Below are 11,223 nucleotides of genomic sequence, written 5' to 3'. Positions count from 1 at the left end.
TGATATGAAAGAGTGGGAAGGGTCTGTGAGGCCCGGAGCAGGAGGTGTGTGGACCAGAGTGACTCCTTTGCTCATCCCGGCTTGCAGGTGGTGCCATGAGATGAGCATGGTATGGGAGGCGGGTGAGCTGTGTCCAAATCTTGACTGTGCCATTTTTAGCTGTGTGACCCTGGCCAGGTTGCTTCATCTCTCTGAACCTCAGTCTTCTCATCTGGTACTGCTTCTCGTGGAGGGGCGGGTGTTGCGTGGACAGATGGATGAGTAGGTGATGCAGTGCCGTGCCGGGAGGTCCTCACTGAACATCTCCCACCCCGACACCTCTTGGTGTCCCCAGATCTGCCGGCAGGCCCTGAAGTTCCTGACACAGATCCGGGCCCAGCCCCTCATCAACCTTCAGCTGGTGAACGCGTCTCTGTATGAGCATGTGGAACGGATGCACCTTATTGGGAGAAGCCGGGAGCAGCTGAAGCTTCTGGGGGACTACCTGGGCCTGTGCCGAAGCGGCGCCCTGAAGGAGCTAAGCAAAAGGTGAGTATTGTCTGTGTGTGTACTCATGCACACACACACACACACATACACACATGCATGGGGCCAGTGCCCAGGGCAAGGCTTCTACTTGGGAAAAATTCTTGGGCCAAGCAGCAATCTCCTTCTCAGGTGTTGGGAAGTTACTGCATCCTTTGGGGTTGGTTTTTGTTCCTATATTCATTCATTCGACAAATATTTATTGAGAACATACTAACTCCCAGCCCCATGGTGTGAGATTCAATATTGAGCAAAGGGGATGCAGGGAGATTCAGGTCCTACCCTCTGGAAGCTTCTCATCTGACAGGGAAGGCAGACGGGTAAGTCAGCAATTCCAACCAGGGAGTGAGGACCCAGGGGAGAGGTAGGATCTTCTGGAAGACATCTAACCCAGATGACAGGCGAGCATAGCAGAGAAGACTTCCTGGAGGAAATGACTTCAAAGATGAGACCTGAAAAATGAGTAGGAGTTAGAAGAGGAAGAGAAGGGAGGGTGAGTGTTCCAGTCAGAAGAAAGGGCCCGTGCTGCCGTGAACAAAGGCACCATCCACGGAAAGGATAGGGAGAAGTTTGGCTGGAGTGCAAAGGGAAGTGGGGCGTGGTGAGAGGCCGGATGACGAGGCCGAGCTCTGGAGGACAGACTCAGCCAGAGGCGCTGGTGCCCCCTGCCCGCCATGTCGCCTTTGCTAGGGACATGAAGCAGCTTGTGAGCCCTCCAGGCTCCCCCTTCTGTGTCCCCACCTCACAGGCTGGCACAGAGCACCTGTCTGAGGTGCCTGCTCCGTCCTGGCTGCAGTACCCCAGAGCCACGCCTGCATGCCCCCAGCACCAAAGCATGCCCAGTACAGGTCTCGGGGCTCTCTGGGAGAGCTACAGGAAGTGCTCTTCTAGGAAGAGGGGAGGGGTTGGCCACTGGTAGGCCCCGCAGGGAACCGGCTGAGGCTTGGTCTCATCTGCAGTGCCTAGGAGAACAGACAGCTCTCTGGGGGCCACCTTGAGGGACCCCAGAAAGCGTCTGCCCTGGGAGGCTCTGCCCACCCTGATCACCAGCTGGGTGCCTTGGTCTTCACTTCTCATGGTTCTGGTTCACTCCCATCCTTTCTGGAATTCCATGGCCTGAGGCTCCAGAGTCTGTCTTCCTGCCCCTCTCCAGGGTGGTGAAATCACTGGGCTCAGGCAGGGCCTCATCACCCTCCCTGGCACCTGCAGAGACCTGCAGACCTGTGTAGACCAGGTGCCTTCAGGGGAGGTTCTGGGCATCGGTCCCACTCACCTGCCCTGCCTGCCGAGTATGCATGGGTCTCACTGGCCAGTCTCTGAGCCTGCCCATGCCAGGTGCCAGGGCAGCTGCTCTGCAGCCTGCAGTGCCCCTGGCCAGCTCAAGGCAGGGCCATGCTTGCGGAAGATGAGAAGGGGCCTGTCACACACATGCTGGGCAGCCCCCTTTCTGTGAAGCTGTTTGCCTCTCCATTTTGGAAGCAGTACAAGGCCAGGGACAGAACCTGGCAGCAGTCCCTGCCTAGCCCAGAACCACCACAACTCGGAGTTGCTTCACATCTCTGAGCCCTTCCTTCCCCATCTGTAAAGTGGGCCAGCACTCCCTGTGTTCATGTGGCCTTCCTGAGTGTGGTGAGGGCCAAGATGGGCAGACAGGGAGCCTTGGGCCTGCATGATGTGTGCCCTGAGGGAGGACACCCGACTCAGCCATGGTAGAAGCCACGGGGTCAGAGGAGCTCCTGGAGATGGCATCTGAGCTGCAGGTTTGTAGAATTCTTTTCTTTTTCTTTCTTTCTTTTATTATTTTTTTTCCCCAGTTTTTGTTGCAGGTACAGGGCATGTGTGCTCACTGGAAAGAGAGAGAGGGAAAGTGAGAGAGTACCTCCCGGGGGGATGGCCACACTGCAGCCCTTTCTCCTCCTCGCTCCTCTTGAGATTCTGGGCATGCATGCACATACACCTGGCATGTTTTTTCAATCTGCCAGTTCCAGAATTCAGGCCATGCACTTAGCCATGTGAGATGCAGCTATCTCAACCACCACACCTCCTGCTGCTCCAAAAACTATCTTACTTTAAAAAAAAATTTTTTTTAAAGAGGGCCAACTAAGTCAGCCAGAGTGGAGGCTGAGAGGAAGAGAAGGGCTGTAAAGGCACAGGCTGGTTGCGTGTGGAAGTGAGGTCAGGGAGAGCCCCCCCTTAGCTAGCAGCAGCAGCCTGGTGGGTCCCCCGAGAGAAAAGGACCCTTCAGGAAGCCTGGAGCATGTCTGCAAGGGCCAGAAGAGCCCTCCAAAACCTCCCCTGGCATTTGGGAAGGACCCGTTGCAGAAAAGCCCAGTGGGGTATTGCCCCCTGAACCTCAGGCATTCCTCCTGACCGCGGGGAGGGCTAGGCAGAGGAGGGGCCCAGCTTGGGGAGACAGGGCCCCTCCCACTCGGTCACTTTGTTGGTGACAGGCATGGAGATGCAGCCCTCTGTCTTCCACTTCCTCCCAGTGAGCCCTAAAGATTCCCCTGGTCCCTTCCCCAGGCAAACAGACTCACAGAGAAGGGCCTGCCTATCATATGTGTGAGAAGCTGGTGAGCCCAGAGCAAGACCTGGGTGTGTCCTAGTCACACAGATTTCTCCCCGGAGGCCAGGGTGTAGAGTGGCCTGTCCCCCCTCTGACCTTGACTGAGTGCAGTAGAGGAACCAGCTGCAAGGCCTTGCTGAGAGTGGGACAGGCCAGGGGGACCCTGGCTCACACGGAAGAAGGCCCTGGCATGGGTACTTCCTGGGCCTGTAGGACTGGACAGGGCAGACCACGTTCCATCCAAATAGCCCCACCCTTCCTGCCCTTCAGGCCATCTGTGTGCCCCCCCACAGCCCCTGTGTTTTCCTGGTGATAAACGGCAGCTTCCTGTTTCCAGAAAGCTGGACATTGCCTGGAAAACGAGCATGGTAAACGGAGTGGCCGCCCGGCATTCCCCTCACCCTGCATGGCACAGCGTGGCCTGCCTGTGTTTAGTAGGACCTGCCTCCCACCCCAGCTCGGGCTCCACCAGACCACAACTGAGGGTATCAGGTGGGATGTGGCCAAACCACCCTTCCAGATGCCCCTGGGCCTGGCTCTGTCCCACAGCCAGATGTCCGGGGCTTCCCAGGCAGGTTTCAAGCTTCCTCTGACTTGGAGTATTGTCCTCACCCCCCCACCCCGCATCTCACCCCCAACACACACACACACACACACACACACACACACGGCCAGGCAGGTTTTTGCACCGGGGAATTTTCTGCAGGTGTTTCCTTTCCATCCTCAGGATATGACCCCTGGGATCACTGCCATTGATGTGTGGAAACTAGAGCGGGCCCATGTGAGCCTATGTCCCAGCCACCTCTGAAATGGAATCTGCTGCATTTGGGACTCCTCTCGATTTCTCGCACGTAGAGCTGAAACCACAGACTTGAACGTCCCTCCCTTGGCTAGACCATGGCTAGACCAGAGGCCATGGCCTGTGCCCTTCTGTCCCCAGCACTGGCCCTGCTCTGTAAGGGTGGCAGTGATTACAGTAGCCAACAGGCTCTGGAGTCAGACTCCTGTGTTCAGTGTCCTGAGCTCTGCCACTTACTGGCTGTGTGGCCGCAAACAAGTTATTTATCCTCCCTGTGTTTCCTTCTCTTCTCAAAATGGGGATTATAATAGTACAGGCTCACAGGATTATTGTGAGGATCAAATGAATGAGCACATACAGAGTCTGAGCCGGTTCCTGGTATCCGGCGTCAGGGTTCATCACCACTCACTTCGTCGCCATGCGGCACCGTGCGGAACATTGTCAGTAAACGATTTAATCCTCAGAATGACTCTGTTTCTCAGGGGAGGAAACTTGAGCTTCCGAGAGGTTCAGTAACTCGCCCAAGGTCCCACAGCTGGTTAATTACCTGGAAGACCAGTTCCCAGGCAGCCCGGGCAGGCTGACTTACGCTCGGTCACTGCCCCACCCAGGCGGAAGGCATTCATGCCTGGTTAGCCGTGCTGAGGGAATGCAGACAGACAGCACTGCCGGCCTGGTCTTGAACCCCTTCTAAGGACTCTCTGTGTTTTCTTGGAAGGCTCAACCACAGGAATTATCTCTTGGAGGCTCCCCACAAGTTCAGTGTTGCAGATCTCCAGCAGGTGAGAATGTCATGCCCTGTCCCCAGACCTCAGAAGAGGGACTTCATTCCCAGAGAGATCAGAAAGGGAGACTGCGGAGGAGCTAGGGCGGTAATCCCCAGCTTTTCCATACCTCGAGCTCCCTGGACAGTGACTGGGCTCTGCAGACCCCGGGGGCGAGGGCTTAGGGATACTCTTTTCCTCAAGGGGAGTACAGTGGGTTGGGATCTTGCCTGGAAATGCCGTAACCCCCATGACTCCGGTGCCCCAGGGCTGGACTCCATGTGGCTCAGCGTGACCCATGTGGGAGCTTGGGGTAGGGGCTCTCCCAGCAGGGCATCTAAAGGGCTGGCGGCCTGCCCCTGCCCTCCACAGATTGCAGAGGGGGTATACGAAGGGTTCCTCAAGGCCCTCATCGAGTTCGCATCCCAGCACGTCTACCACTGCGACCTGTGCACCCAGCGCGGCTTCATCTGCCAGATCTGCCAGCACCGCGACATCATCTTCCCCTTCGAGTTTGACACCACCGTCAGGTACGCGGGACCCCAGGGCTCGGGCCGCAGGCCGAGGTTTACTGTGAGGGACATTCTCCGGGTCTTCCAGAGGTTCACGGAAAGTACATAGGATGATGAAACTGTGGGTGGATTTTGATTTTTTTTTTTTTTTGCACCAAAAATAAACTCATACTTTAATTCCATTTCTTACAAACTGTTTGAAGTCCTCTCCTATCACACGTCCCTTTGGTGCCAGAGCCAAGGGTGGTCAAGTTGTGCAGAGTGTCCCATGCCCAGAGCAATCAGGCCAGGTCCGCTCCAGCTCAGGGAATAGGTGAGCCCTCACAGCATCTTCCTGCGCTGCCAGCTGTCGGCCTTCCTGGCTCCCTGTGGGGCCTCCCTGTCTTGTTGCCTGTGAGTGGGCAGAGGGGAGACTGGATGGGTTGCTGCCCCTAAGTGTCAGCACAGGGCCTGGCACAAAGTGGACACCCAGAGGATGACCTGTCCCTGCCTCTGCTGCTGCAGTGACCCTTCCATCCCAGTCATTGTCCCTCTAAGTGGGAAAGTTCACCCACACCTTCCTCAGCTCACGTGGGAGCAGAAAGCTGAACTAGTGGGAGTGTTCATTCATTTTCAGGCCTGGAGTCAGCACCAAATGGGCCTCAGGCTAAGGTTTGAACTGTAGGGTATTTTAGACTGAGACCAGAGATCACTTAGTGACTATCAAGGAGCATTTACAAAAAATGAAGTATGTGGGCCAGACAGTGGTGTGGTGGTGAATGTACTAGATCCCACATGACTGGCTATATGGTTCAAGTCCCAGACCCACCGGTTTGAAAATCTCTTTGAAAAGAGAATGGAGGAGGGACCAGCAGTTAGCACAATAGCTATGTCACTGGACTCCCATGTAGTCTACCGTGGTTCAAGTCCCGGACCTGGCGGCTTAAAACTCATGCCAGGCGTGTGTGCGTGTGTGCCCAAGATCCCAAGAGAAGAATGGAGCAGAAGGGATTGCAGTGTGGCCATCCTCCCTGGGGGGGTGATTTCTTGCTTTCTGTCTCTCTGTCTCTCTCTGTCTGTCTTTCTGGCTAGCACATGTGCCCTATAGCACAAATCTCTCCAAAAAAAACTTGAAGGAGGGAGGGAGGGAAGGAAGGAAGGAAGGAAGGAAGGAAGGAAGGAAGGAAAGAAAGAAGGGAGGGAGGGAAGGACAGCGTGTATCAGCATGCATTGCATAGCTTATGCCAAGCGGGGCTTAGTTAGGGCTGGAGAAGTCCTGTGTGCCTGGCGGCTCGTGGAGCCAAACACTGCCTTACGCAGGTGCTGGTCAGAGGATGGCCAGTCCGGCCACGGGGCAGCCTCCAGCCCAACTGGCACGACAGCACATGCCGCTCTCTCCCCAGGTGTGCCGAGTGCAAGACCGTCCTCCACCGGAGCTGCCAGGCTGTGGCGAAGAAGGGCTGCCCCCGCTGTGCCCGCCGGCGCAAGTACCAGGAACAGAACGTTCTCACCTAAGCCCCATCACCCGACTGCTTCCTGAGGCTGTGCAGCTGGCCAGCTGGGTTCGCCATCAGCCGGGCTACTCTCTCTCCGGGTCTCGCCTTGTCAGGAAGACCCTCAGATGTGACCCGCACTGCCTCCAAGAAAACCTAGCAAGCCCAGATGACGACTGTGAGCTCCCGCCTCCCTCTGCTCCAGGAGGTGGGGCCCACCATGCCCCTAGTCGGGGCAGGAGGGGCCTTTCAGAAACCGAGCCCAGGCTACTTCACCGTCGAGGCTGTCCACTAGGGCTGTTTGAACACTGTGGAAATAAGATTTGGCACCTTTCCACATTCCTGATTTAAAGGTCTAGTTTTTTAAGGTGGGTTTCCCCCTTCATATTTCAACAGAAAATATTTTTTTATTCTGGATTCTACACAAGTCACCTAAGAAATCCAGGCCTTCCCACCCTGAACAGGTATACAAGAGCCACCCAGGCCCAGCCTGAGAGCAGGCCGGTGGTTGAGCAGGCGGGCCACCGTGGGGTTGGGCTGGTGGGGTGGCCTCGGTGCCTTTCCTTCACCCTTACCAGCGCCCACCGCTGACAGCTCGAGCACCATGTGCCAAACCGCCGGCTGGCAGGGCAGCTCAGTCCTGATGGCCACTCTCTTCCTCTCCTGTCTCTTCATTCCCTGGCCCGTGCCCATCGGCTGAAGCCTGTCCCCTTTCTTGGTGTCACAGCCCCTCCTGACCCCAGCTCTTCTCCGGCCTGGAGTCCTGGACTCAGCCCGAGAAGGGAAGTGACTCAGAACCAGCACTGTCAGCACTTTGAGCCTCCCTTGTTCAGGGAAGGGTCGTTGTCTTTGTCCCCCCCACCCCACCGTCCCCATGCCCTCCTCACTCCTACACACACAGGCAGGGGTCTGTTGCAGATGCTCCAGGCCCACCTCAGGGGGGCTCTTGGGGTCACCCCATTGCCTGACCCCTGCCTGGGCAGAGATAGGCTGGACCCCAGAAAGGGCAGGTGTGTGGAATGGTTGCCATGGCTGCCGGGCCCTGCACCGTGGAGAAGTGACCCACCCTTCCACTGCTAAGGGGTGCAGGGACGTGCACCTGTGGAAGCAGCCTCAGCCTCCCTCTCTCAAAGCCATCCATCCCCAAAGCTCCACTGGGCCTGCCTAGCCAGGGCACTGCCCGAGGCCAGAAGACTTCCTTGGAGCAATCTGTCTTCAGAAGGGGGCCTTGGGGTTGGGGGGGAGGCCTACAACTGTCTTCTAAGTGATGTTCACACCTCAGGTTTGGGGAAAATGTGGGTGTAGTTTCTCAGCTGCCTTCCCCACAGACCCAAGAGGCCCCTCAGGCCAGGGATCCTCCATCCATCCTCCCTGCACTTGGCTTGGAGTCAAGACCCCTAGGGGCCCCACTGTCAAGGGAGGAATCGGCTACTCCTGTCCCGCGCGGTGACTCAGCCACCGAGTTACCCACCCGGCCCTGCAGAGCTGGGAGGGTTGTGCAATAGAGTGGAGGGGCTGTAGCTTCTCTGTCTCCTTCATGGAAGGTAGTGTGCACCTATGCCCAGATGCCGGGGCCTCCTCAGCTGGGAAGTGGGCCCCTACCCCACCTTACCCACAGCCAGCATTAACATTCCACACACCAGTCAGAGCCAGCATTGCCCAGATACTCGAGTGGGCAGGAGCCTGGCCTGGGGTGGGCCTGGGCCGGCGATTGCTTGCCAGGAGGTGCCCAAAGAGGTGGCAGGAGGGAGGCCTTGGTTAGCAGGCCACCCCTGCCCCCGGGTTATTACCATTAGAGCTGGCCCTCTCCTCATTACCAAAAAGCTGCTAATGCTTTCAGATACTGACCCCCTCCCCTCACCCCCAGTGGAACCTCAGTAGTGCCCACACTATTTTTTAAATGTTATTTTATGCAATAAATGGTTTCTAGCAGGCCAAGTCCTGGCCCTGAGAAGTGCTTTGCTATATATTGAAGGAACTGCTGCTGTGTGATTTTTGAATGGTTTTGCAGTAAAGACCTGGTCTTTCTAATCACTGGCCTGATTTCTGAATCTACTTCTGCCGCTGCCCAGGGAGGCCCCTGGCCCTCCCTTACCATCCGACTGAGCTCCCTACCCTCCCGGGGGTCTGTCCCTGGGCCAGGGGAGTCTGGAGGGAGTTGGGAGAAGAGGGCAAGTGACTGTTCTTTCCATACCCACCCTGCCACCCCAGAATCAGGGTGCCCTGTGGGGTGGGTGCAGGGATGTCGGGGAGGTTTGCTCACACGCATTCGTGTCTAACAGCCGAAGCTAGTGTCTGAGATGCACCACGGCTCCTTTCCTGGGCCCAGATGTCTCGACAGTGAATTCACCTGACAGTGAATCTGTGAAACCTCGCAAATACAGGAGAACTTTCTCACAGGAGAAAGGAGAGAAGGGGCAGGAAAGACAGGCGATTTGAGCAGGGCCTCCGACTCAGGGCTCATGATTCCAGGGCTCACGAGTGCCAGGAGAAGCCCCGAGGTCCCTGCAGGGGAAGCCGGCATGTCCATTGTAAAAACTGAGGAAAGAAACACTATTTCAGGAAGTTGGGTTGCCGGAAAATGGGATGAAAAAAGGCATTAGGGTCTGCATTTCCCATCCTTGGAGAGCCCTCTTGGCCTACGAGGGGGGCCCTCTGCCCATCTGGGAGCCTCCACTTCCCTCAAGGGCCATACCTCCCTCCAGGGGAGTAGGCGGTAGACCCAGAAAAGAGAGGTCCTAAGTTTGAGGGCCGAGGGCAGGTAAGCCTAGTGGAGGGCCAGGGACTGCCCTGCCTTTCGACATAGACCCCATCCTCAGCAAAGGGCTCAGAGATAGCACAGTGGTATGCATGTGGTCCCAGCTACTTGGGAGGCTGAGACAAGGATCGCAGGTTCTAACCCAGCCTGAGCAACACAAGGAGACTCCTATCAAAAAAGAAAAAGATCAAAAAAGAAAAAGAAAGAAAAAGAAAAGGCGCAAGAAAAAGAAAAAGAAAGAAAAAGAAAAGGCACTTTTGGGCTAGATAGTAGACCCACATAGAAAAGGTCTAGATTTGTGTTCAGAGACCTCCCTGCCCCTGCTGGGCCCCCATATGATCCAGGGATGGCCGAGCCTGGGGTGGATCACTGCCCAAAGAGCCTGTTGGGGGTGTTTCTCTTTCTCACTCATGGAAGAAATAAATGAATGTAAAAAAACAAGTGCCTCCAATGGCACTTGGTTCCCCCTTCTCTCTGCCGCAAGGAGGATGGGAAGTTTGGAGCACCCCAGCCACCCCCGGAGAGTGAGTCTGGTGATGAAAGGAGAAGCAATCACTAACATGTGGTGCATACTCATTGTGCTTAGTGCGTCTCACTTAATGTTCCCCGTGAGCCTGTGAGGCTGGTTTTCCTGGGCCGTTTATAGGAGAGAAAGCAGATGCAGTGATGCAGCAAAACTCCCAACGTCTAAAGGCCTGCAAGTGGCAGAGGTGGGTGAGCCCAAACCCCCCCCCTGCCACTGCCATCCTGCCAACCTTGCTGGGTAACTCTGGGGCAGGCAGGGAGGGACCTAGGAGCTGGGGGTGAGGAGTGGATCCTTTTTTTTTTCAGAGGTTTTTGCTATAGGGTGCGTGCGCTTGCTAGAAAGACAGACAGAAAGACAGAAAGCGAGAAATCACCCTCCAGGGTTGATGGCCAGGCCATAATCCCTTCTCCTTCATTCTCTCGGAATCTTGGGCACACAAGCACACGCTCCCGTGAGTTTAAGCCACTGGTCAACTACATGGGCATCCAGCAACATAGCCATTCTGCCAACTGCTGGTCCCAAGGAATGGAATCTTTAGCACAACCTCCTAAGCCCTCCTGCATCAGGGACTAGAATGCCTGCCCCAGGGGATGCCAGGATGCCAACGGGTCTCAGACACACTGAGGGACAAAGGTACAGAGGTAAGGGGAGTCAGGAAAGCGTGTGGCCGGACTCAGTTCTCGACCAAACCCTCAGCCCTCCTGAGGGGTGTCTGGAGGGGACCTGGCCTGGGGTGGGTCCACCCTCCCTCCCAGAACAGGCCTCCCAGAAGCAGCCAGCTCTGGGCCCTGGACCTGCTTGCTCACACACCACTGTTCTTGAGAGGGGGCCTCCACTGGGGCTGGGGCTCCTCTGGAGTAGGTGCAAGGTCAGGGTTGCCGGTGGGCCTGCTTTCCTGAGAGGCAGGAGAGTCCCAAAGACAAGACTCCCAAGGGGAAGGGCCCTGGGGCAGGATACAAGATCGCGGCTTCCTGGAGGTTGCTCCCAGTTTACCTGCGACAGACTGGAGGGCTGCCCTCCCACACAAGGAATCTGGCTAGGGCGTTGATGGGGAGGCTCCCGCCCCCCTCGTCCCACCACCCTGGCCTGATGCCTCCACTCTCTGGGGAACCAGGTGTGGCCCAGGATCCCCGGAGGTGCAGGGGGGAAGGAGGTGGCGTCTCAGCTCCTGGGGCTCTGGCCCGGCCCAGAGGGGACAGGAAGCCAGGACACCGGGGATTGTCTCTCTCAACCGCAGCCCAGCCCCAGCCGGGAGGAAGTTCTGCCGGCCGCTCTCCGCCGGGGCATACCTCGCGACATTG

At 56.8% G+C, this 11,223-nt stretch overlaps 1 protein-coding gene across 2 annotated transcripts in view; it reads left to right on the top strand.

The window, feature by feature from the left end:
- Window positions 1–8,663, top strand: part of PLEKHM1 (pleckstrin homology and RUN domain containing M1) — a 46,619-nt gene extending 37,956 nt beyond the window's left edge. For both annotated transcript variants that reach the window (XM_006170022.3, XM_006170021.3), the window contains 4 exons: window positions 335–528; window positions 4,609–4,672; window positions 5,027–5,184; window positions 6,549–8,663. In XM_006170022.3, the coding sequence (XP_006170084.1) occupies window positions 335–528; window positions 4,609–4,672; window positions 5,027–5,184; window positions 6,549–6,660 (528 nt within the window). In that variant the 3' untranslated portion in view covers window positions 6,661–8,663. The remainder of the gene's footprint in view (window positions 1–334; window positions 529–4,608; window positions 4,673–5,026; window positions 5,185–6,548) is intronic.
- The last annotated feature ends 2,560 nt before the right edge of the window (window positions 8,664–11,223 follow it).

The sequence above is a fragment of the Tupaia chinensis genome, unplaced genomic scaffold (genome assembly GCF_000334495.1).
Source record: "Tupaia chinensis unplaced genomic scaffold, TupChi_1.0 Scaffold148004_1, whole genome shotgun sequence".
NCBI lineage: Eukaryota > Metazoa > Chordata > Mammalia > Scandentia > Tupaiidae > Tupaia > Tupaia belangeri.
This window is presented reverse-complemented; position numbering and strand designations above follow the sequence as displayed.